This window comes from Melospiza georgiana, chromosome 5, assembly GCF_028018845.1.
Source record: "Melospiza georgiana isolate bMelGeo1 chromosome 5, bMelGeo1.pri, whole genome shotgun sequence".
NCBI classification, from domain to species: domain Eukaryota; kingdom Metazoa; phylum Chordata; class Aves; order Passeriformes; family Passerellidae; genus Melospiza; species Melospiza georgiana.
Window position 1 is genome coordinate 4,379,625 of NC_080434.1, and position 26,471 is coordinate 4,406,095.

At 39.9% G+C, this 26,471-nt stretch overlaps 1 protein-coding gene across 4 annotated transcripts in view; it reads left to right on the forward strand.

The window, feature by feature from the left end:
- Positions 1-25,024, forward strand: part of DCTD (dCMP deaminase) — a 59,105-nt gene extending 34,081 nt beyond the window's left edge. For 2 of the 4 annotated variants that reach the window (XM_058024470.1, XM_058024471.1), the window contains exons 3-7: positions 9,903-10,008; positions 11,336-11,471; positions 20,100-20,216; positions 21,406-21,502; positions 23,419-25,024. In XM_058024470.1, the coding sequence (XP_057880453.1) occupies positions 9,958-10,008; positions 11,336-11,471; positions 20,100-20,216; positions 21,406-21,502; positions 23,419-23,497 (480 nt within the window). In that variant the 5' untranslated portion in view covers positions 9,903-9,957 and the 3' untranslated portion in view covers positions 23,498-25,024. Of the gene's footprint in view, positions 1-5,430; positions 5,515-9,902; positions 10,009-11,335; positions 11,472-20,099; positions 20,217-21,405; positions 21,503-23,418 lie in introns of those variants that run through there. The other 2 variants (XM_058024467.1, XM_058024468.1) reach the window with 2 other exon arrangements.
- The last annotated feature ends 1,447 nt before the right edge of the window (positions 25,025-26,471 follow it).

Sequence of the window (26,471 nt, forward strand, 5' to 3'; positions counted from 1 at the left end):
GCGGTCCTGGTTTTAGCTGGAATGACATTACATTTTTTCTTAGTAGCTGGTACAGTGTTGTGTTTTGAAGTTGGTATGAAATTGTATGAGATTGCCTTAAAAGGGGAATTTGGATGTGAATAAGAGCGAGTATGAATGGAAAAGGAGTTTCAAAATTAGAGGACTGGTCAGAGACAGATACAAACATCAGGAAAAAACAAACAGAGAAAACATCAGCAAATAACACACAGCATAGAGAAAGAGCAAATCTAGCTGGAGAATATACTGATACCAAAGAAAAAATTAGGTGATCAAGGTACTGCAAAGACAATATTTACCTATAACTAGAGCCGTAAGTATGAATAAAACAAGAAAACAGTTAAAATTCAGAAGTCGCTGTATGTCCATAAAATTTTTATGTGACATGAAAAAATGTGTAGTTTTAAAAATTGATCAGAAGACTGTTTAAAGAGTATAATTTATATACTCATTTCTGACCCCAAAGAGAATAAAGTGCAAAAATTCTGGATTTAGGGAATTTTGCGGGATTTTCTCTGAAATACTGAGAATGTGATACTCAAAATAGTATCTCATTTGGACAGAAAGAGAACTTAAATCTAACACTAGATTCTAGTTTTCAAAGAACAGATGCTATGGAAAGGTAACCTAATAAATAAGCCATCAAAATCTAAGAATAGAGAAGAGTAATGATTTCCTATTAGGACATGAAAAGCATAAAAATACCTTAATATTGGCTTGACTGATTCTGACAGATACCATGCGCAAGAATTTCTGGCATTTACTGCTTATAAATCTGTAAAAAAGGTAGGCATCTAAACACAGACTTCAATGTCCTGAATTTTGGCACCGGAGTTTGAAAATACTGGATTTGCAACAGGCTTCCATTGGCACCATAATTACCATGATATCATCCTATTAGGTTATTACCTATCAAAGGCTGGTAATAAGTTGCATTTCTTACCATCTTTATGAATAAGTAGTTCCAAAATTGCATAGTATAAAGAACTATATGCTAAAGGTAAAAATCCTATAGTAATTCTGACATACTTATGCTCCCTACAGAAAATGCTGCAATATAAAAATCTAACACTTTATTGCAGTCTATTAATGGGCTGGTTTGCTAACAAGCTTCTGCAGCTAACCCTGTTTAGGTCTTCCAGCAAGGGGGTTCCAAAATAGGACTTTGTTCACAGTGCTAAGCCTGACATTGCAACAAATGTTATTTGAGCAGTGAGGACGCCATAACTTCATATTCTTTATTAGATTATGTATAGAAATTCAGAACTGCAGCATATACCAGCAGCTGCATTTGTATTTAATGTGCTCCTCAGACTGTAAGCAAGTATGGATGGAAAAATTTAACTCAGGTAGAAATTCCTATTTGGAAAAATATTTACAAGATGAGTCTTGCCTAAAAAATAATGTTCTCTAGCTATGAAAATTATTTTCTCCAAGAGCAATTTCTTCTCTGTAAGACAAAGATATAAAGACATACTGTCATATTTATTTGTCTTTGTCTTCAAACATAGTAATTAGTTCCTGAAAAATTCATTCTATTAGAAAAAAAGATAACAGCTCATTAGCTATTTCTTTTTACTTTTCCCTTAAGTTTTGAGATTGATTTCAGGGTGGACTACCAAATTGCATGCTCCATATTCTGCCAAATAGCAAACATTGCTCTCTGAGCAACAACTTATACATATGGTACTTTTGGGGAGAGATCTTGCTTGCCAGCAAAGTTAAAAGAGTCTGCTGGCAAGGAACAAGAAAATGGGGAGGGGCGTCTGTAAACTGGGGGTTCCCCTAACTCAACTAAGTTTGCTTTTATAAAATTGACAAAAGGTAGATGTGAATGTTTCATAAGAAGTAAGCTAAAAATATAAGCAACTTGACAGATGGTTACATATTTAGCATGTCTTTGAAACTTGTACCACTTTTTGTTAATAAGAGCATCTAAATTATTTGTAAATAGCTCAGATTGTTTATTGACATCTATCCAGCAAAGTCATAATAGTCCACACTTGGGATCCTGTTAGGAAATGAGACACAAACAAAAATAACTAATGAAAGATTACCTGAGATACTTGAAACTTTTTAACATATATCCTCCTTCTATGGTGCAAGGAACGTGCAAGGACAGGAGTAGAGTTCAGACATAAATTTAAAAGAAATTTGGCCTATTTGAATGCATGTCTGTCTTAACAGGGGTTTTGAGTTAGAGCCCTCTAGTTCTGTCACAGAGATCTGAACGCTTCTGAGGCAGATGACAGGTGTAAATAAACTTCTGGATCTCAGAGTTAATGGAGAGGAGGGTTCAGACAGCTGATCCAGGTTAGCTGCTGCTTTTGCAAAGCAGGCAACAGCTGGAGAAGTCCTATGGAACCTGCCAGGCAGCATGATTTTGCCCCATACCTGTAGTAAGTCAAGCTACCTACGGTCAGCACAACTCTGTGTTTAGAACACAGGATCCTGGCCTAAATCTTGCCTAGTCCAGGTGTACCCTTCTTCCCATGTGTGCTTAAAGAAAGAGGCTGTTATGTCAGATACAATAGCACATTGTCAGAAGAACAAGTCACAACCTGGCCACAAGAGTTTTCAGTATAACTCTTTGAAAAAACCTAGGGGAAATAAAAATGTAGCAAGGTTTCCAGAAGATGTGCCACATTACAGGAGTCTACTAACTAAAATTCCACCAGAAGTTTTCCTCCTCAGGCCATATCGTAAGTAGTAGTAATAGTTAGTAAATGTTACGGGTTTATCCTCAAAATCCTAATTATGAAAAATAATGAATTTGGCATGGATAATTGTAGTACTGCAATTTTAATTCATACTTCAAGAGTGCAGAAACAGACACACAGACAATAGAGAACTTTTTGAACTGAATTATGCTATTTTTTTTCCCTCCAGATTAATTGCATGCTCTTTAACTGTCTTGGTGATCAACCATCATCAGGTCTTTCATTTCACCTTCAGGCTCATGCTTTCCTGAATGATGCTACTTTCATTAAATTTGCTTTCTTTTTCTTGCATTTAAATAGTTCCTTTTCATTCATTAGCAAACCATATATGAACATTTGTTGTCCATATGAAATTATGCCAGTAGAAGTCTTGCAAACTGAAATTGCTATGTTTTCCCACTCTTAGGGCTGGAAAACTTGTCAGTTGAAGTATAACAGGTTGCTTTTGCCAAGTTTTCTGGTTAAAACTGAATAGGAATATCTGTGAAATTAAATAACATTTTGATATTTGATAGTTTGTCAGTTGTCTAAAAAAAGCTAACTGATACAGCAATCTTAATATGAAAACATATTAGCAATATGCTCCTCTGTGTTGATCACTGCTGATTTGGCATAGCTTCAAGAATAACTATGAGCATGGCAGGATCCTTGGCTTAGCCATCTTCTTGCACTCATGTTGGTGTGGTAGGGTAACTAATTGTGCAACTTCTGTGCACCTAGTCAGTAAGGGGGAACTATAAAGACAGCTCCTGAGATGCTGCGTACTCAGTTTCCCAAAAATGTCCTGTTTTCCAACCTTGTCACAGACATCTTTTGTGAAAAATCCTTTCCTTAGGATTTTTCACTCTTCTGCGAAGCTGAGGCCCCAGAGAAAGAATGTAAACAATGGTTATCTGCTGCTGTGGAATGCAACAGGTGCACCTGTGATTGGCCCATGTTGCATGTTTACAATTAAGGGCCAATCAGAGACCAAGCTCTCTCTGGGAGAATCAGAGAGAGCTCCTTTGTTGATTCAATCCTTTTCTATTCTTAGCATAGCAAGCTTCTGAACTTTTCTCTCTATTCCTTTTAGTACAGTCTTAATGTAACTTATCTCATAAAATAATAAATCCAGCCTTCTGATGATAGAGTCAAGATTCTCGTCTATCTCTTCACCCCTGAAAGACCCTTGCAAGCCCGGTAACACAACCTGAAGCATCCTCCCAGATGAAGAGGGAGATTTTTGATCGGGCTGCAGGAAACCATTCTCTCAGCCCTGTCAGCTGGCCGCATTCAGATCAGTGGTGCAGCTCACATGCAGCGCAAGCCCACGGCTGGCACACACAAACCCCTCTTGGGGAGGCTCTCCAAGGCAAGTGCTTTCCTTCTGTCCATCACGGAGTTGGCTGCCCCTGTCACTGCCTCCAGTGGGAACCGAATGGGTCACGTTCGGCCGCGTTCGGGCACTCTTCACTTGATGCCTCCAGCCCCGTGGAGCAAACATGTGTACCTTGCTCCCATTGAGTGCTTCCATAAAGGCATGCCCTAGAGGCAGCCCGCCAAGGTAGGCAGCTTCTCACACAAGGAACAGAACACGCAATATCAACATTTAATGTTTATTATCGTACCTCTTATTTTGCACTGCAATGGAATATACATATGTGAAAAACGCCAATCGCTTGTTTTTAAAATTCTAAAAGTTTAATTGTAATAAAATGGTTATAAAAATAGCCATGTAATTATAGTAGTAATAATTTGGACAATTTGGATTAGGACAGTATGAGACAATAGAAACAAAGAGTTACAGACAGTCCAGGTACCTTTTCCTGGGCAACATAAGCCCGCAAAAGGACACCCGTTAACAGAGGATTAACCCTTAAAAACAATAGCCTGTTGCATATTCATACATCTCATGCATGATGCATAAATTCAATTCAAACACAGGATTCTGTCTGATCATCATCAACTTCTTCCTCTTCATCCTAATGGCATCTTCATGGCTGAGCGAGGTGGGAAGAAGTTTGTTTCTTCTGATAAGAGAGCAATAAATTCTTTTTCTCTGAAAGATTTAGGTGTCCTCTGGCTGCTATCTCACTGCCAGTCATTTCTTTAAAAAAAGTATCTTACATAGCACAGTTTCTATTTTAACATTATGTTATAACCTAAAACTATATTTAACACACAACTTAAGAGAATTAATCCAGCATAACTTTCTAACATAACACATGTAATATTAATTTTAATATTTGCAAAAAGCCAATCATAAAATACACATTTTTCACATATATATATAAATATATATGTTCAGCTACCTGTGCATCGTGGGAGACTTCTACGATCTAGCAGCAGCTGGAGGTATATAAACCATAATAAATAAACCATAACTCAATTTTCACATCAATTTTATATGCAGAGAACAAATAAAAACTCAGATTTTTCGACGTTTTAATACGTGAATGTCAAGCTTAAATAAACAACATTTACCTCAACAGCGTGAGCAGGGCGAAACCCGCACGCTTATGTCAAAGCATAACATTAGAAGCAACATCTGTCAGAAAGCTGAACAGTGACTGGTGTACAGTGTCGCGGAGGCTCGTGGCAGCGGGATCAGCTCCGGGGCGCGTCCGCAGCCGGGCTCCGGCCGGGCCGCTCGGGGCGCGGCTCGGCACCCCCGGCCCGCCCCCGGCCCCGCCCGCCCGCGCTGAGGCGCCAAGCGGCGAAAGCGGCGAACGCAGCGTGGCCGCGGCACCATGAGCGGCACCATGAGCGGCGCCCAGCCCGGCCCCCAGCGGAACGGGTACGCGAGTGCGGGGCCCGCGGGAGGCCTCGCCAGCTCCTCCCGCCCGCCGGCCCGGGCTCCCTCCCCCACCGCCACTGCGCTCCCTTCGCACGCCGGCTGGCTAAACTTCTCCTGGGCGGGCCGGGCCGCGGGGGAAGCCCTGGTGGCGGGAGGTGCGGCCACCTCAGCCTCTGAGGGGGGAGGGAGGGAAGGAGGGAGGGAAGCTGGAATCCTCCGGGACAGGAGGGAAGGAGGGAAGCTGGAATCCTCCGGGACGGGAGGGAGGGAAGCTGGAATCCTCCGGGACGGGAGGGAGGGAGGGAAGCTGGAATCCTCCGGGACGGGAGGGAGGGAAGCTGGAATCCTCCGGGACGGGAGGGAAGGAGGGAAGCTGGAATCCTCCGGGGCGAGAGGGAGGGAAGCTGGAATCCTCCGGGACGGGAGGGAGGGAGGGAGGGAGGGAGGGAGGGAGGGAGGAAGGGAAGCTGGAATCCTCCGGGGCGAGAGGGAGGGAAGCTGGAATCATCCGGGACGGGAGGGAGACAGGGAGGGAGGGAAGCTGGAATCCTCCGGGGCGGGAGGGAGACAGGGAGGGAGGCAAGCTGGAATCCTCCGGGACGGGAGGGAGGGAAGCTGGAATCCTCCGGGACGGGAGGGAGGGAGGAAGGGAAGCTGGAATCCTCCGGGACAGGAGGGAAGGAGGGAAGCTGGAATCCTCCGGGACGGGAGGGAAGGAGGGAAGCTGGAATCCTCCGGGACGGGAGGGAGGGAAGCTGGAATCCTCCGAGGCAGGGCGAGAAGGGTCCGCGCAGCCGGGAGCTCCCGGGCAGCGCCGTGCCGGGGGAGGCCCTTCCCGGTGGGGAGGCGTTTCCTGGAGCCCCTGAAGGCTCGGTGGTGAGGGCACGGCCTGTTTGACGTGGGTTTCGTAATCGCTGGGATGGGAAGAAGAGCAGGCAGGGTGTCTTGTGTTCATTATTTCCGGAAATGAGGACCGGCGTGAGTAATAGGCAATTAATTAAAGTCAGAAGTGACTCTGTAGAAGTGAAGTACGTTCAGTGAAGGGAAGTGTTCCTGTACTGCTTCATTGAGGCTCAGTATTCAAACACAGTGTTTATCTTTACAGGTTTGATGGGTTATCTCCCAAGAAAATTGTGAATACAACTAATTTGCAGTGAACTGAGTACTGTTTTTCTGTAAGAAAGATTGAGTTTTCCCTTTGAAAACCTTCCTTCCCAGTACGGAATATGTAATGACCCTATCTCAGTGCCTATATGATGGGAAAAATGAGAAGCCCAAAGTAAAGGAAATCCCACATTCATTTAATCTAGTAATGATAAAAAAATATGAGATTTAAATAAGAAGCTTGTATTAAAGGTCATCAAGACCCAGTATCCTGTTTGGCTTTTGGGGAGGAAGAGCTTATTTGAGGATGTTTATTTCTTATTTTTAATACACGCTTCACTTTTTACCTGTGATTTCAATGCCAAGGTATTGATAGTTGGTCTTCAGTAGTATACATGATACTGGGGAATAATGCTGCTCGAATAGAGTTATAATACAATGCACATGACATCAAAGATAAGGAAGCAGAGGAAAAACTTAATAAAAGAGTGAGATTGATCTGATACCCTCCACTCCTCCTGCTCTACTATATTGTTGTATAGCTGTCATAATTGTCGTATGAAAAAATTTGAGATTACAAATTCTGTTTTAGGATTCTCAAAATAAATTTTTGTTATGCTAGACCATTTTTTAAGTAGCTGAATGGCATTTGTTCCTTTTTCAGACGGTGTCACAGCTTACTTGAAGCCTAGATGGATGAAAAAGAAGTGAAAAGGGAGGCAGTTTTCTCTAGTTATAGAATCTTTTTCTCTATTTTCCCTTGAAATAACATTTACAAAATTTTCTATAGACTACTAATTATTCTAAAATTTAGGTTTTTCTTTCTCCCCATTGTTCTTAGCAATATTCTTCATAGCTTTCAGTTTCTGTTATTTTTATTCAGAAGTTCTTATGGATTATCCTAAGGGTAAGCCTTGATTGCATGTTTTACAGCTAGCTATAGTATTTTCTAGAGTAGCTTTCATTCATGCAATTCTAGAGCTTGCAAATGAGCATAAAGAAGATTATCAGCTGCCCCAAATCCATAAACTAATTTTCATGTATGTGCTTGACTGCTAGCCAAGGCCTTGGCTTCTGCTCAATCAGAAATTAAGTGGTTTATACCCATTTGACACTCTTGAGTTCTTGTGCACTGAGTAAGGGAATTGTCTTGCCAGACATGGTGATGTTAAGTAGAAGTAATTGAGTAAGGGCTTTGGGGGGTGTTTATTTCTCTTTGATGTAAGCCTTCTGCTTATTTTTTAGCTATGCTCCTCTCCCTGTGAAGTTGGTGCTCTGAGGGACCTCCACTTACATACAGTTCTGTATTTGTAAATACTAGCTTTTGTTATGTTTTGAAGAAGTAGAGTTGCTAGGGAATGATTTAACAAAAGGAGATCTCACAACCTCTTAGTTCAGAGTACTGCTATCTTTCTGGGGCCCTTTTCCCAGAATGGTTTATTCAGTGTAGTTCTGCATTGTGTTTTATCCCTCTCCAAAGACATCTTTGTGAATGTCACTTAGCCAGAAGTGATCATTGAGAGTCCAGTTGTGGTTTAGATGTTGTAAATCCCTTTTTTGGAGATATTTTAAATAATCATATAGCTGAAACATTTTCTTGATGTTTTAGTTAACCTGGCAAAGTTCAGTTTGGCACAGAGTGGTGTGAGGGTATGTGTTTAATCTCTTCTTGCTCTGAGCACTTTTTCTTCTTGGTAGGATATAGCCCCAGCCCTTTAGTTACAGTGAATCAAGTCAGTTTGGGCATTTTTAGAATCACATACTTGATTCGTGTGTTTGCTTTGACAATTGACAGTTCTGGGCACTGTTTGCAATGTTGTCAAAGTGTGAGAGAGGTGTGTGGGTTACATCAAGGGTGTGTGTTCTTCCCTCCTTACTTTGAGATGGTGGCCTTAAAGGTGATCCTCATTCATTCCAAGAACAAGCCAAAATTGCTAACTTGTAATGTGCCACGTACAGACTATTCAAAACTAGCAATTTGTCTTTGGTAAATAGCACATTGTAGGTTTCTGTACAGTTTCATCATTGTTTTCACTCAAAGACTGTAACCTCTTTTATGACAAGCTAACTGCAAGCCTCTAATACATGGTTTTAGTTATAAAAATAATGATTAACTAAACACTTGTCTGCTAATGTTTGTCTTCTGAAAGTGCTGGTACTAGTGTTGCTAGGAGATGTCTTGCTGCTTGCAGTTACCTGTGATGAATTTTTCTGCATGGCTGTACATCACAAGATGGGCATCTTGGTCCTAACCTGTAGTTTTTGGTAAGAGAAGCTCAAAAAGAAAAGTACTGTGCCCCTTGTATTTTGATAGGCTAAATCATTATATTTGTGATGTTCCATTGGTTTGGTTTTCAAGTTGTAGCAATGATAGGTGAGAAAGTTTGGGGGAAATTTCTTTCAATTTGATCTTCTGTTTGAAATTTTCAAAGCTTAAATGTATATGTGGAGAGGGAGATATCTGCCTTTCTCTTCTTTGAGCTGAAAAGCACAGAAATTCCCCTGTTGTGTCTTACACTGTCTGAGCAGGCTTTCACCCATAAGTAGGCAAGAGAAAAATCCTTCCTCCTTCCCCCAAATCTACCCTTCAGGGCAGGAAAAGAAGAAACCTTTTGTGGCACTTCTGTGTACTATTTCTAAAAGAAAAGTTCTTGAACCCATCTCCTGTCAGTTTTCAGAAGGCTTCATAAGACAAAATCACAAGAGAAAATTAGCAAGGAACTGTTGGAATGGCCTCAGATCTTTGGTGGTAAATGTTGTAACAAGAGGTAAACTTAGGGTGATAACAGATATTAATGCCTGCAGAGGAAGTTACCAAATAGGAAGCTACTGAGCACTTGTAGGCAGAAGTACAAAATAACTTAGATTAGAGGTTGGCAGTTATCACAGTCATCATAAAAAAGATTATGTTGTTTGGGTGAGAAGAATGGCAGCACATGATATACCCGAAGCTTAGAAATACACAAGGTGTTATCTATAAAGGATAAATTGCTCTGTCTTTGAATTGCTCAGTGCTCTGAATATCTCAGCCTTCTTATCTAAAAATGTAATTTGCAACCTTGCTTGATGCCTTTTCCTTGAAAGGAAATGTTGCATGTATAAGTTCCTGGAAAGCACTTGAAACTGATGGTTTTACTATCAAAATATTAGTGAATGTGTGGTCTTAGCCACATTCTGATCCTGGTTACTTTAAACTTGAGCACATTAAAATAGTACAATTTGTAGTAACTCTAGGTCTGTGGTGTTTGCTGATGGCTGCTTTTTTCTGTCAATTATTGTTTCAGCAGTGAAGCATCCTGCAAAAAAAGAGAGGATTATTTGGAATGGCCTGAATATTTTATGGCAGTAGCTTTTCTGTCAGCACAAAGAAGTAAGGATCCAAACTCTCAGGTAAGAAGGTAACATATAATAATAAGATAACCTAATCTATCCTAATCTATATTGCCTATCACATCAGATGTACACATAGTGGTTTCAGGAATTTCTTAATAAAAGTTATTTCAGTGTATAGCTATTCAGTTTTTAACATAGTCAGCACCTTCCCTTACAAAAATTCTCTTATTGGGCCTGACCTCATATGTATAATTCTGTGTACATTTGTAGCTTGGAGTTTTATAAATCATCTTTTCATCTGGAAGTTAAAATACTACATGCATTTTGTCTCCTTTTTCCAGTAAATATAGTCACTTTTACAAGAGGATAAAACTGCTGGAAGTTCTAGGTTGTAATTTTTTAAGACACAGCATTTTACAAGTTTCTTTTCCTCACCTGTAAGAGTATTTGTTTGTTATTGGGTTGACTGGAATTTTCTTCTAGTTAGTTCCTCCCTCAGGATCCCCTGTTCCCTATGCTTCACTATCTGTTTCCATTTTTCACGTGTTTCATGTGCCTCTGTTCAGTATTGTTCAATATTGATTTCAGGTGATTGATACAGCTCCTGAAACATGCTGTTTGTTCTGCAGGATCCAGTCTTCCTGTTAGTCATCATCCTTTGTGTGAAAAAAATCAGGAAGCAAATCACAGAAAAATAATCTGTTCACTTCCTTCTGTCCATTACAGCACTTAGCTCTCTGAAGGTTATTCACTTGGGGCTAAAGTTTTGTTACCCAAGGGCTGGTTGAGAAACACCTTGTGTGAATTAAAATTAGTACTGCTGCAACAATTTCAACAAAAAATATAGGTAGAAAACATAAAAATGGGACATATCATCATTCTTTAAGAAGAGTCTCTTTGTAGACTTAGGTTGCAGCAATAAAGGGTGAGAGTTAAAAGGTTTGGAATTTTAGTGCATGTTTGCAACAAGCCACAAAGTCTTGTGAGGCCTGCACAAGCCAACACTTATATTTGTTACATCTTTCAGAACCTATTCCTCCTACTGCTGCTGGAAAGCCAGTTTGGGGAGCTGAACTTGTGTGTTTACTAGGGTTCATTCAGTGCTGTTTCTGCTCCCTGAACTAGGTTATTTCTGAAGCAGACAGTGCTGGCAGGCTGGGATGGGAGCAGCATGAGCAGAGGGGTAGCAGAGTTATATCTGCCCTGACTTATTTCAAAGCCCCACCAGTTAGGTACAATTGTAGCCCTGCTTACTACATGGTGTGACTAAGTGAAGCTTGTAGCTCTTAAAAGAAAATCATAGGACTGACTGTTCATGTCTCATCTTCATTGTTGACATACTGTTTTCATGCTTTTAGTACTATGTAAATCTGATTTTATTTAGGTTGGTGCCTGCATTGTAAATTCAGAAAACAAGATTGTTGGAATTGGATACAATGGGATGCCTAATGGTTGCAGCGATGATGTACTACCCTGGACGAGAACAGGAGCAAATAGACTAGACACAAAATATCCTTATGGTAAGGCTTCTTGTGGCTGGCAGGTTAGACTTGTGGTGTCTGTATCTATGAAAGTTCAGCTGGTGAAGTATCAATCAGTTTTCTTCCACTCACTTGATATTGATAATGTGTCCATATGTGGTACACCAGGATAAAGAATCAGTCTTTTTGAAGGACTGACTTCTTGGTGAAATAGGTTCATAAATATTATAAATATCCATTTTGGTTTGGGTAGTGAAAGCCTGTAAACATGAAGCAGCTCATTAGCAAACAGTTGCAGTGCATGCAGATGATTGCTGATTCTGTGTGTTTGTCTGCACAGAAATTACAGCGTGTGTATAGGTAAAACAAGTAATTTGGTCTAAAATACAGGTATTAAAATTATAAACTCCAGTAGTTGTGGGAAATTTCCATTCCAGGTGTTGATGGCATAGGTTGTATACACTATAAAGAAGCTGAACATTTGTCTTGAAGTCTGTGTGCTGTGGGTCTACCCTTCTATGGGTGAGGTGACTTTCATTCTTTATTTCAGCTTCTGATGTGATTCCCATTTACTAAGTGGACGAAAGGAGCAAAGAGCAAGGATGGTTTCATGGTAATTGTGGTCGAATGCTACTTTGGATCTTGCATTTGTCTTTGCAGCAGGCATAGTTTGGCCTTCTGTAAGTGACTTTAAGGGCCCTATCAGCAGGGCTGGCTCTTCTGGATCCGGTGTGGGGAAGAGACCTTGGTTAGGACTGATAGGAGACCATACAGTCCCCGTGCTTCCCTGAGTCCCCCTTCATCTTTCTGCACCCACTCCAGCTCCTGCTGCGCGTCTGTGTGTGACACCAACGCAGCAGAAGCCACAGGCACAGGAAAAACAGGAGCTTCTTCAACATTTGCTGCATCTCAGCCTGCCCTGAGCTCAGGCAGGGCAGAGAAACACAAAAGAGAGAATCAGACCCTTGGGAAATTTTCTTTCTCTCTGTGTGGGTTAGGGGAAAGTCAGCACAAGAATTCACATTTTGGAGAGAAATACTGACTCTCTTCCAGTGACCAGTATTTATCTCTGCCTACTATTTCTGTTTCTTACTTGTAACTTTAACAATTGGTGTGATAGAGAAATTAAACTTGCATGAGTTTTGACATAGTCTGAGCTCACTCAGAGCTCTTTCTAAAAATCATTTACTGGTTTTCTATACCATTGAAGTGAAAGATGATATGCAGTAGCTCAGCACATAATTCATCAGTTTGATATTTTTGACTTCTTAAAACCTCAGTACTTTATCCTTGTTCACTTCACCAATTTATTATAAAACCTCTAATGGTAACTCTCAAGACCATTTATATTATTTTTTGTAACAGGTGTATTCCCAATATAGAGCCAAATTTGAAGTCTGCTCTGAGCCACTGGTTTTACATAGAGTGCTGTGACCATAATGGTACAACTTAATATGACTGCTCTTTGTTTATAGGGTGAGAAAACAAGTGTTAGCCCATTGATTAAATATAAAGCACTGAAAACAGAATATTGATTTTGGTTGAATTTTTATGCAGCTGTAAGTTCTCAGTTCTGAGCTAAAATCAGCGTGGGTGGTCTCTGGCATTGGAGCACGTTCCAGGCACTCAAATCTGAGCTATCAGTTTAAACTAAAAGTACTGTGAGGAATCTTTGTACAATACGATGTGAGAAACGTTTTCTTTTTGTTAACTCTGACTGCAGAAGATGAGGAGCATGTGATGTTTAAAAACGAGCTAACTAACAACAGCTTGGAGTGCTGAGTTGATTTCCAGGAGTTGGTTTAACTGCTGCCCTTCCCCCCATTATTTTAGTCTTCACCTCATTAAAAAAATCACAACTTTGTAACACAAAGTGTCGGCTGTGATGAATAAACAACCTATTTTGTAATTCACAGATCATTTAAACTCTAGCAATTTCTTATTAATCTTGATAGCACAGTTGACAGACCAGACAAATATATATAAAAAAAAAGTCTTCTGCTTAAAAAAATTCTTGGTAGATGCAGAGACACATAGAATTGCTGCTAAAATCTCATTAAACTGTCATTTTTCCTTTCTCCTTTTGCTAATCATCACAGCATTTGTGTAAATTGAACTTGTTATCCTTGCATCTTCCTGACTGGCTTGTTCAGAGACAGTGCAATCTGTGAGCTCCGTTCGCTAACCACAGGACTGATGGCACTTTCATCACTGCAGTGTAGCTTATTAGGTGAAGCTGTGGTAATTGTGCATGTACCACCACACTAAGTTGGAAGATGTCTTCTGGAGCTACTTCATGCATCTGCAGTGCTACAGAAAAGGTCTGGGGTTGGCTCTGAGTGCTGACCACCTGGTCCTGGGCGCTCTGGTGGGTTAGCCATACACGCTGAGCTCACTTCCCGTGTTTTGCACCACTCTCAGTAGCTTTCTCCAGAACGAAGCTTCACTCTTGCTCTTCCAGTGGTGTTCTGGAGGGCAGGGTTGGAAAAAGACTGCAAAGAAAACAGTCATCAGGTATAGCTTAGAGTGCAAAGCCTGCTGAGATGGTGTGCTTAACCCTCCTCCTTCCCTCAGGCATACTGGCAGATATGCAACACATACTGTTTCATGCTCTGAAAATCCCTCTCTGGTGGGCTGCATAAAAGTCTTCTCACTTCCTTATGCACTTTGAACTGAGACATACAAAATAACTGTGTGTGCCACGGGACTCTGGAGCTGGAGGAAGAGGCCTGAGGGCACTGTGTTGCTGATGGAGCCCCGAGATGAGCATGAGCCAGTGTGTGCCAGTTGGCCTCAGGGCCAGGGGTCAGTCCCTGGCCCTGTGTGTTTAGCAGCATAGACACAGTAGAGGATTGGACCCAGAAGCAATCTTTGCAGAAGGGTGTTAGGTGATCGTGTAATAAATTTATTGAGCTCCAGAAGAACTGATGGATGCACTGACCTTACAGCTCTGATCAGCTACAGCTACTGTTTAATGCTAAAAATCTTCCAATTTCTACCCTAAATTTATCTGTCGTTAGTTTTTAGGTTGTTCCATGTGCCAGCAATGTTTCTTAGCTTTTCTTGTGGTTAACCCTCCCTCCTTCCCTGTGCACTTACTGGTAACAGTTACCTTTTGACCTTCAGTTGTGAGGTTAAACAAGTCCTGTCACTCTTGAATTTTCCTGTATCTTGAAACTTGGTTTGAAATTGGCCTTGGTTACCTTGGCCTTGGTTACCTATGTCTGCTGCAATATACTGCATGTGTCTGTCTCACAGCCTCAGGCATGGCTGCTGCTCAGCTCACTGTTAGGGGCAGTGTTGTGCTTGATTAGGAAATCCAGGTGTAACCTGAGCTACTACTGAGAGAAGGCATCAAATCGTGGTAGTTAGTGTTCACCTTTCCTTAGAGGATGCAAACATTTGCAGGGCATTTGGATATTACAGGAACAGTGACGTGGATCACGTGTGTTGGTACTGTGCATCCTTATGAGACTCTTGAAGTGGATGGAGGCTCTTCCTTCTTCTGGTTGTGGGGAATATTTGAACAGTATGGCCTTGGTACATCAGAAAGCACAGAGTTCTGCAGAGTGCCATTTTTCACTGCACAAAATCAAGATGTCATCGTTATGTTGGAACTGGCTCCAGGCTGCCAGTCAGTAACAGCAGCAGCGATGTGTCTGTGCTCATGAGAGAAATGGAAGGCCAGTTTTACTAAGATTGAAAGCTCTTCCTGAAGCATTGTGTTCAGTACTATGGGCAGAAGCTTCTTAGTAATTAGGCAAAATTCTCATTTTCAGAGTCAAAAGTGTTCCCTCTGTTTCTGTTAGATGAATCTGAGGATTTGTTGATGCTCAGTTTCCTCTCACCAATCATTTTAAATGCTACATTTTTGTCCTATTAATGCAAATCTTCCCACTAAATCTAGTTGCTGTGCTCCTGTTATGCCCTCTGTCTCCACTGTAATCTAAGAACATCCATTTGACAACCAGTCTCTAATTAAGGGTTTTAAATTAAAATGACTGGCAAATTTAGAAACCTCTGAGCAATACAGAAAATAGTGAATAAGTATGCTTACAAATATTTATACAGGTTCAAATATGATAAAATATGTGCTGTGGCAAAAATTATGCTCTAATTGAACAGTACCTGCTGTGTAAAATGAAACAAACTGTTATCAACATTTCCTTGTGTTAGGATTATGAGCTTTTTGTCAATTTTTCAGAGAAATGAACACTCAACAATATTCAGGCAAATGTTAGTTTTGTAGAAGCTGTTATTTTGACAGCACAAAATTTGCTCAGGCACTCTGAGGAAGTGTGGTGCTCTCTCCAACTGGCAGTGCAAAGATGAGGCTTCAGCTGGGAAGGGGATCTATAGGAAATGGTCTCCTCTTACAGCCACTCACTCTCGTCCTGCATGGATTTTTGTCCAATTCTGGTGTCATACATCAAACCTGTACAAAGTCTGGAGATTTAGAAACAATAGTTCCTCTCTTCTACTTGCCTGCTAAGAAACACTTCTGTGTTCTGCTAGGAGTAGAACCAGCTTGGAGCAGGATGGGAGAAGCTGTGAAATAGGGTGAGTTAGCTAGTGCTGCTCACATTTTGAGAGGTGTTTCTCTGGTCTGACCCAGCAAGTTCTGTGATGTTCATAAATGGCTGAGTGGTTCCCAGCTTCACTTTCCAGTTCTTGTGGAAGAAAGCTGTGAGGCTGGGGTTCTGTTTTTCTTACTGCAGTCTGAAGAGGCTAGGCCTCCCAACAAATCTGCTGCTGTTATCCTTGCCTCTGTGCCCTGACCACAGCACTTCAGCACAGAGGGGGAGAGAGAGAACAGCAGGAGGGGCTGAGGGCAGTGCCAGCCCAGTGTCAGTGTCCTGCCTGCCCTTAATGAAGTGACCAGCAACCATCCCTATGCTTTCAAAAAGGCTGAGAAAAATAGATGTCATTCTACAAATTCCAGATTCATCAACCACTGCTTCCAGTGGTTGTCACTCCAGACTCCATTCCTTAAATTAATGTTTTGATACCTTCTGGGATTCTTGCTGTGTCCAGTGTCAGAGTTCCAGCAAGTAAAGGATAACAAAATTCTTACTCTGGCTCAATTAGTAATTAATAGCACTAAAAAGTCATTCTCCTTAGCCCTTCCTCTGATTGCTTCTTTAAAAGGTCTTGAAAATTATGGTGGTCCTTAGCATGCTCTTTGTCAAGCATGTAAGCCTTTAAACACTGTTAAGCACCTTGACTAGTCTTGTGGTTCTCATGAAATTGCTAGTCAGAACACGTTTAGGGTGTGGGAAGAGTACTTCTGACTCTGCAACCCACTGGGAACATGCTCATGTTCAGTGTTAATCCTGAAAAGGTACCATTTATAGGGTAAGCAGGGGTCTCTTATTTACAGGGGAGCTTAAAGATGAGTGCTACCTCAGCTATGCAACACAAACCAGCATGCAATAAGAGACAGAAACACTAGCAATTAATACTACCAGTAATGAAGCAGTCATTCTTTGGCTTTTTTCCTTTTTTCCCCTCTCATGAACTTAGTAGCAGGTGGTGGGAATGTCAGAGCACACACTTAACTTCTCGTTGCATGGTTATTTCTTCAGCTAATGAAGCCTTTTGAGAATACTTTTCAAGCTACTTCTCCAGAATGGAAACCACTGTTGTGGACTTGATATTATGTTGGCTACATGTGAATATTCTTTTTTTAAAACCAAAGCTCTTGAGCCTCTCATAGGGTATTGTAAAAATTCTTAGTTTCACTAGTCTGCCTAAAGATAACTATTTTCAGAGTTCTGAAAACTGTGCACCTGTAAAAGGCCATTTTAAGTTAGCTTCTTACTGTCTCAGAGAGAACAATTTAAATTACTAGCAGTAGCTCTTAACAGCTTAGAAAACTTCATAACACCCCAAATATAAACAAGTTAGTCATTAACAAGAAGGATTTTGGACTTCTGGATTTGTTTTCTGTCTCTCAAAAAAGCTGGGGAGGTCTGTATGAAGAATCTGGGGGTCATAGACCTGTCTTACCTGGTCAATGCCTATTTGTCAGAGAGAGGTGAATATGAGTAAGAGGGAATTAAAAGTGGTGGGACAAAGCCTAAAAATACTTGTCTGATGCCAGCACCTTCTTAAGAACCATCTGGCATAATAAACCTTTATAAGTAGCACATGTCTAGGGAGATGTATAAAACAAATTACAATGTGTAATGATAGCTTACCTGAATATACTTTCAAATAACAGCAACTGAGACAAAATGGTTTGGTATTTAATAGCCCAGTAGACCAAAAAAGTAATACTGGATGGAAGGTTATTACCTCTGGAGTCAGTGCAAGGTGCTGGTCCTGTACTAGTTTCTGCAATAAGTTCAGTAAGAAATACTTGGTTAGGCACATGAAAAATGTACCTAATTTTCTATCTGAAAAGAAAACTTGCTGGGTTTGTTGTAGACTTGAGTACTTTTTGTCTTGGAATGATTTGTCTGTTTCTTATTGCTGTCTCTGTGTCTTCTGTTTACATGGGATAGTTGTAATTTTTCTTAACTTCAGATTGTGTGAAGATGGTCAGGAGGCAAAATTTATGGTTTTTCCTTGCTCCAACTGATTATCTTCTCTAAGTTATTCTTGGCCTGATCTTGTTTTTGCTTGGGAAGAGGTTTGTTTTTGAAAGTTTTTAGAAGTCTGCCAAAAGAACCTTTTTCTCTCATTAGTGCAGGAAGGAAACTTGTTGCAGTACTAATAATGAAACTTGTCTGGTTTTACAGCTGAAGATTTCTGAGTTTTAGTGAAGGAAAAATATTTACTAAAGCTATTAGTTTTGTTTCTTTTTTTAGTTTTGGGAGCCTTTGAAAACATATTTGTTTCTGGATGCCTTCTATATTTTAAACTGCTGCCTAGAACACAAATATATTGTCCAAAGAAACTTAAAAGTGATTTTTCTGTCCTGTTGACATAACCGCTACTTCCAGTTGTGGAAATTATGTCACTCTTTTACTCAGTCCTCTGTAGCCACAGAAAAATAATTCTCTGACTATTTATTGTAAAGGCTTTATAAGATTGGTGCAACTTAGTATTGCACTTGGAGTTCAACTTATTTTCTGGATTTTCTAAATGTATTGGTTCGTTTACCTGCCTCTCTCATACACTTAATGGTATATATTTAAAATACAGGGTGACCCAATAATAATTGCAATAGAAACAGTAAAAATGAAAGATGCCTTAATGTGATGGTTCTTGGATATTGGCTGGTTTTTTTCTTTTTCAATTTCCTGGGTTTTGTGTTGGTTTCTGGCTTTACTGGTTCTGAGAAGGTATGTGGACAGCATAACATGGGCGTGGTGGAAGCCAGTACTGAGCTTTCTTTTGCGAGTGTTTAGTCCTTTGTTACTTGCTTGCATGGGAAAGTTTGTGTGCTGGAAGTTAGGCTGTAAATTTGTAGTGCATTAGCTGTTGTATAGAAAATTCCATGTAGACATTTAGCCCATATGGAAAACATTTCCATTCAGCAATGATTCCTGCGTGTTGAAGGTACTGTGCTCAGTTATTTGTGTGGTGAGATCATTCACACAGAGGTCAGCAATATAGCACCAAGTTTACGATGAAGTTGTGCTGTGCAGCTTGGTCTGTTTTAATTTTCACATGGGCACAAGGGAGAAGAAAACGACTTTTTGAAAAAAATCTGTTCTTCAAAACAAGCAGTGGAAAACCTCTTAAAGTTGTCTGCACATGCAGGTCTCTAAATGATCTCAAACCCACACCGCACTTCAGCATCTGTTTAAGAAGTCAGGGCAGCAGGCAGTTTCTTAGTAGGTAGGTGTATAAATTATGCAACTTGCTGTTATTCCTAGGAGTAAACAGGAAGTTCTTGCAGAGATCCTTATGTTTTTTTCAGAGCTTGATTATGGACAACACAGAAACTGTGTTCTTCTCAGCTATGTTGGTAACACATTAGATAACCTGCCCTGTACTCATTATGAACACTGGTGCTGTCTGTCCTGAAAGAGCTGCTGTGTTATGGTGGAGCAAGGCAGGATGGCCTCTCTCAAATCCATGGAGAAATACAGGACTTTGTTTTCCTGCTTATGAAGTCTGGCACCTTTTAATGAGCAGTAAAGTCACTCTAATATTGAAGCTGGATGTTTTATGGCCAAGTGTGTCCTGTGTATTCTGTGGCTGGGAGAATCCTGCAGCAGTGCTGAGCCTTTCTAAGGCCCAGAGGACGGAGCTGGGTTTTACTTGGCCGTTCTGCTGCCTTTAAGAGCACACAGAGCACTCCTACAACCATAAGACTGTTCCTATCTGTGCATGTAAACACATAAATGAGCTGTTTTATACTGGCAGTTAGATACTCCAGAGAGTTGTGAAGCTGTGAGATATTGCTTCACTAAGGGTGGTTGCAATGGCTTGGCCCACAGCCTACGGCTTTGTTGCCTGCAATAGGTGTCAGCAAATGGCAGTGCTAATGCTCTTAATGATATCATTACTAATCAGCAGCCTGGTCAGAACAATTGACCTTCATTGATCTTGGTATTTCTGCTTTTATTTCTTTCTCTGCCCTTTATGATAAGCTGTGCAAGCTATTTGCCTTTGAATATAATGCAAGCAATTATATTGTAACACTTTAATTTTAGTTTGACCAATTTATTTAATGATCAGCATTATGAATTGTTTCTTCCCTTGTTTAATCAGTGTGCCATGCCGAATTGAATGCCATCATGAACAAAAACTCAGCTGATGTGAAAGGCTGCAGCATGTATGTTGCCTTATTTCCATGTAATGAATGTGCAAAGCTCATCATCCAGGCAGGTAAGCAGTAGTGCCAGCTTGCTTTTTCAGGGTTGCAATGCTGCCTGCTCATTGGCATCTTCTAATAGATGTATTTGATGTTAAATTGCTGATGTTAGATCTAAATTAATTGCACTGTCAACCTCATAAGATGCTACTTGTGGGGGTTTTTTGCATCTGAATGGTGCCAAATTTTTCCAGTGCTAATTGCATCTACTGTGATTCTAAACGTGCTTCTAATTTAGGTTTGTAACTTCTTAGACCAGGAGCTGCCAAAGAACAACACAGGCTTTGCATATAATTACTGTCAATTTTACTGTGCTCTGGCACATTGAATAGAGTAGGGCAGAAAGAAATAAACTTCTGCATGACAAAAGGTCTGTTGGGAGTATATACATGAAATTTTAATTTGAATGTGATGCATAGTAGATATTTGAAGATTTTTAAAATATCTTTGCTCATAAATGTCATAAGATTTCTATGATCCTATTTTAATTATGTCTTTCATTACAATTATTATAAATCTGTGCCACTGCAGCTAGTGTGCTGGCCTAAATGTGTCTCCTTTTTTGAGATTAGGCAGTATCTGCAGCAGGCTTCAGTTCTGTAAAAATCTCTGCCTAAAGTAGCATGTATTTTGCTCACTGAGTAAAGTCATGCAGTCCCAGCATGGGTTGCTGTTTTAGGGAGTGTCTGTTACTACTAATGGCCACAGGAAGAAAGCAGCAAACAGAAGGCTTCTTTATTTTGGTTCAGTATGGTTTGAAATCAAGATGGGTGAAGAGTGAAGGAAGATGATATTCTGCATTTGTGCTTCATACAATTCTCTTACTTAAAGAATCAAAATCAAATGGTCTTCAAGGTAGATTGGCTGCTTGTTCTCAATGTAGTCACTCATGCTTTTCCTTTTGCACTTAGGTCAGCACTAAATTGGAGTGTATTGGTATTCATATTGTCTGGCAAACACAGGAAGGTGTTGATCAGCTATGAAACGCTCGTGAATTCTCTTTTGAAGCCTTTATATTTCTCCCCTGCCTAAGTGATTTAGGCAAGATCATTCAGCAATTTTACACAGCATACATTTGTCAGTAGAGGTGTACCAAGTAGTTGGAGAGCATGTGGATGAATGCTGCCTCTTCTGATTTTGTGCACCAGATGTCACTAATTTTTTTTGTGTAATTCTAACATTTTTTCTGTGTGACTTCTTTAGGCATAAAGGAAGTTATTTTCATGTCTGACAAGTATCATGACACTACAGAAATGACAGCTGCACGGCGGATGTTTGATTTGGCAGGTATTATATACAGGTGAGAGAATTAACTTTATTTTTACTCTGGAATGAAAAAAATGGGGATGTGAAAGATACCAACTTTAGGGCAAATGTTTTTCTTCTTTCAGTCATGGAGCATTTTATTCCTCTGTAGTGTTTGTAGATGGCTTGCTCTGTAGAAGAACTGTTGCACCATTCTTTTGTTTTGTGTGTGGTTAGAGTTCAGTTCTGAAACGTTGGTATGAGAAAATGGTCCATGACTCATTTTGTTCCTGGAATGGGAGTGAAACTGCCAAGGGGGTGGTTATTTATTACATTGTACTTGGGAGAGTCTTCCTTGACCCTGCTTTGGGCAGGAGGTAGGGCTAAATGATCCCCTGAAGTCACATGGAACCCGAATTATCCTGTCATCATATGAGTTGGACTGAAACAACCAACTGATTTTTTGTTGTTGTTTTTGTGGATTACTCCATCCTTATTGAAACTTCAGTATCTTGTTGTTGCTGTCAGTTTGGGAAGGTGTCAAACAGGCTGCCCATAAATAATTCTTGGTACTTACAGCTGTTCTTCTTCTTTGGTCGGCTTTTAAGTGAGAAAAGGATAAAACTTGGAATATTTGCCTTAAAGTAATGATAACCTGAAAAATGTTTCAAGAGTGGGGTTTTTAAAGACACTGTCAGAGATACCTAAAGACAATCTGTTCAACAGCAAGTTTGATGGGAGCAGCATGCTGTGGGTGAGGCTAATTATGTAGTCAGGGAGGCTCTGCAACTCTAAAAAGTTTTACAGTATTAATATAAAGACTTTGAAAAATTTGCAAACATAACAATTGTGACAGATAAAATTTTAGGATGAAAGATACCTACTGGGCTAAGAAACATCCATGGAAAAACACAGCAGTACTTGAAATTCAGTTTTAGTCCTTCGGTGTATTTCCTGTCTACTAAGACTATTTGACTAAGAAGCATAAATCATTCTCTTGCAAGTCAAATCTTGTAACTTCTCCAGGGTGAGAGATGTTTCTTGCATTTCAGATTGCTATTCAGAACAAAGCCTTCAGAGTTTCTGTGGTCAGCAGCATGTGCTTTCCTGCGTGGACTGTTACTTATCCTTGTATCGATTGCTGAGGGTGTAGGTGGTACTTAATGAATCTCTTGAACTGAACTGCAGAGCTTAATTAGGCACTAAATCCACACTATTTGCATAATCTTTTGTTTACTGGTAGACTGGAAAATATATGCTCAGTCCCTGTATACCTTCCTTGCTAATTGCTGCAGCAGATGCTGTAATGATAATAAAAGGAAACATTTTGCGGCAGTATTAATTTTAGAGTTCTAAAGTTACAATTTTTAAATTATTCCCTCTTAACTAGTTTGGGTTTTACCCAGTATGGCATAATGTGATCTATTTCCCTTCCACAAAACATACTCTGTTAAGCTTGAAAGTGTTTTTTTAAAACTTGGCAGGAAAAATTTGATCAAAATATCAATATTATCAAAATGTATTCCAAATATCTTTTTATATGCATATATATATACAGAAGATTTAAATATATTTTTTCTGGATGCCTATATCTGTACCTAGATCTTTAAATATATATTAAAATATTTGAAATATTAATATATATGAACAATAATCACTGGCAACATTATGCCACCACCTGCAGCTAAGTTGGTAAAAGTCCTTTGACTCCTGGGTAATTTATAGATTCCAATAGCTGAAGAATGTACAGGGTAACCCACCCCATGTGTCTTTTTGTCTTAGTCTTTCTTGTCCAGGTTTCTCTCAGTGTGGTGCACTATAATTGGCTCCTATAGAGAAGAAAACTACAAGAATCCAAGGATGTGTTTTTTGGAATTTTTTTATTCCTTCAAAAATTTAGCTGGAACTAAAGCAAGCAAAATGTTTTAACTACTCACTAACTAATCTATGTATTTTTCTTTTTTTATTTAGGGAATTCAAGCCAAAGTGTAACAAGATCGTCATCGACTTTGATTCGATTAACAGCAGACCAAGTCAAAAGCTTCTGTGAATTATGTCTCATTAAGTCTTTAGAAGAGTATGATTATCCTTTTCTAAAAAGCTGCTAATGCCTTTCATCTTGAAGTTACTTGCAACTTTTTAATGGTTTCTGTAGCTAAAGTAGACTTATAAGAAATCCAAGGCATAAAATGTCCCGCTCACTTCATCTTGTCATGTGGAATCTAAATCTACTTAAAATGTTTTATGCCTTTATCAAAACTGCTTAAAAAATGGAGACACGTAGGTGAAACAATATAAATAAAGCTAACTGTTCTGATTCTTCCTGTATTCATCACCACATGCTCTGCTGGGCTGTCAGCATAGATTCAGCCTCAGTTTAACAGCAGTACTTGTAACCAGTGGTACGTGGAATATGCTGATAGATGTTGATCTCTGTTGGATATGTGGATCTTCACAGCCGATCCTAATAAAGAACAAAAAAATGTTATCCGTGCAAATGCTAATCTTCCAGCTAGCATAACACTAATATTTAAAAGGTTTTACAGCTTTAGGAATGTGTGCCATTTTGCTTGTTACCCAACAAATGAAATCCTGATTTTTCTTTTAATTGCTATCTGACATTGCCATACTTGGGGAGGGTTGAGAGAGGAAGCTGTTCTGAGAATTGTCCATGCCTGAGTGAGCTTTACTGGTGATTTCAAATCCTTGGTTTCCCCAAGACTCCAGAATTGAAGGGGCTTGAGGGAATAAATAATTTGGTGCTTTACCTCTGGGACTTCTACACTGAATTTGTTTTCATGTGTAAAAGAAAATAATTTTATTGGTCTAAGCTGTTCCTAGATAATCCAACATAGCTCAGTCTTAAATTCTACCTGTCAGGTAACTGAATCATTTTTGTCCTTTGAGAGAAATTGGAGATATTCAACCCATATCCATATCTATGCCAAAAGATGTAATTGCGGTGTTAGCTTGTTTCCCAGTGCTGACATAGTACCTCCATTTTCATAAATGTTGCCTAAAATAATATCCTTTTTAATTTTATCTGGAGATCTGGGAATAGATTTGAGTTCATTTTCTCTAATTTGATTTTTAAAAATTAAGTATGCCTAATGGCTTTGTTTAGATAACATTGGTGGTTGTTTGGTTTGTTGTTTTTGGTTTTTTTCTTTTTAATGTGGTTATACTTCAATGAGCTTTTATTTTCTCTACAAAAGCTTTGTTTCATATTTTGGGACATTATGTAATTTGGCTTCATACCAGTATTATTAAAGTCTTATTAAAATCCACTACACTGAAGTAGACTCATTATTATAATATTAAGTCATGCACTTGGCTCCAGAGCGCTGCTGTTTTTGCAATCATATGGAAAGCATATTTTGTGCATTTGTGATATTACATAAAATATAATGTTCATGAACCATTTGACTACTAAAGGGATCACTGTAATGTATTATGTGTCCATTTATAAGATAATTTCTGATTTTCTTTTTCCTACAGCTGTTTTCCATGTCAAAATTGGTCTGTGGCTTAGTGCCAGAAGAAGAAATTTGCACATATGTGGGGGAGGGGAGCATGAAACCTGAAAAATTACTTTAATAAAATGTCACTAAGCCGGTTAATGCATATTGTTTTCTTTGGTCTGAATTAGTAAGTAAAAGCATATTGACTTATACATGTCTGACAATAGGACAGAGGGGAGAGAAGAAGCAGAATTTTGGGGTTTTGCTGCAAAATTGCTCTTCATATATAATTGATAATTTAAGTTCAGATTTTAAATGTATATGCCTTGTGACTTGAGTTACTGTACATGTTTCTTGTTAGGCCTTGGATACTGTGAATATGTAATGTGCGTAAAAACTTGAAAGTTATTTTGAACCAATGTCCAGATGTTTTTAGGGAAGTACTGTTATAAACTTTTTTTTCCCCCAGGACTTCCCTGTTTGTGTAACAAAAAAGTGTTGGAGAAAAGGGTAGGATTTTAGAGTTCTCCTGATCAGGTGTTGTTCTGATAGAGGTGCACGTACAAGATATCAGAGTAATGGTCCGTTGACTCAGGCCACTGAGTGGACTCTTAATTCCCAGGGCAACTTTATGGAAAGGGAAGAAGCATACGTACAACTCTTGAGACACTGTGTGCTTAGTTTGAGGGTAATGTTTCAGAGAAAATCTGAAAGAAGTTTTGATCCTTACTTTGTGCATGTCCAGAACTCTATATACGTCTGTTTTTCTGTTTTGTTTTAATGGTTCAGGAGATTGTGCTTTGACTTCCAAATAAAGAGCACTTGGAAGAGGAAACAAAGAAAACAGCTAAATATAATAAAGTATATTTCTGCTGCTGAAGCTCAAGTTTGAGATGAATAGAACCATTTGGAGTGGAAGGATTTCTAGAGGGTATTTAGTCACCTCTTGCTGAAAGCACCATTGACTTACAGGTTAGCTCCAGTTGCTCAGGCCTTGTCCAGGTGAGTACAAGAACAGAGATTCTGCAGCCTTTGTGGTCAGCCATTCCAATTCTTGATGCTCACTGATTCTGCCCTTCTGTGACACAGGCACTGCAACAGGATCCACTCAGTGGATGCAGGATCCAGGTGGGTCCTGTTCTTTCAAGCTGCCTTCCATCCCCGGGGCACTCAGCCAGCTGGGAGCTGTTCTGTTCCCGGTGCAGGACTTCCTCAAGTTTCCATCAGCTGCTCCCTCCAGCCACTGCTCCAGCTGGACTTGGAACTGTTGGCCCTTGGAGCCTGATGTTTCACCCACGTGAAACTGCACAGCTCCTTCTGTGGCTGCCAGCACCGCTCCTGCAGCAGCACCCCCAGCCTGCTGGGAAGGGGAGCTGCCTGCAGGCTCAGGCCTTGGTAGGGATTGCTTGAAAAACCTGGTGCAGCCACCTGAAAGGAGACTCTGGGGAGCACTTTGGTAGTTACCTTGGTGCCATTAACTAGAAGAAGTCACATTCAATAAAATGCTGAGATTCTATCCAGTTCAAAATAATGCTATCTTAACTATTAAATCTAAAGCCTGCC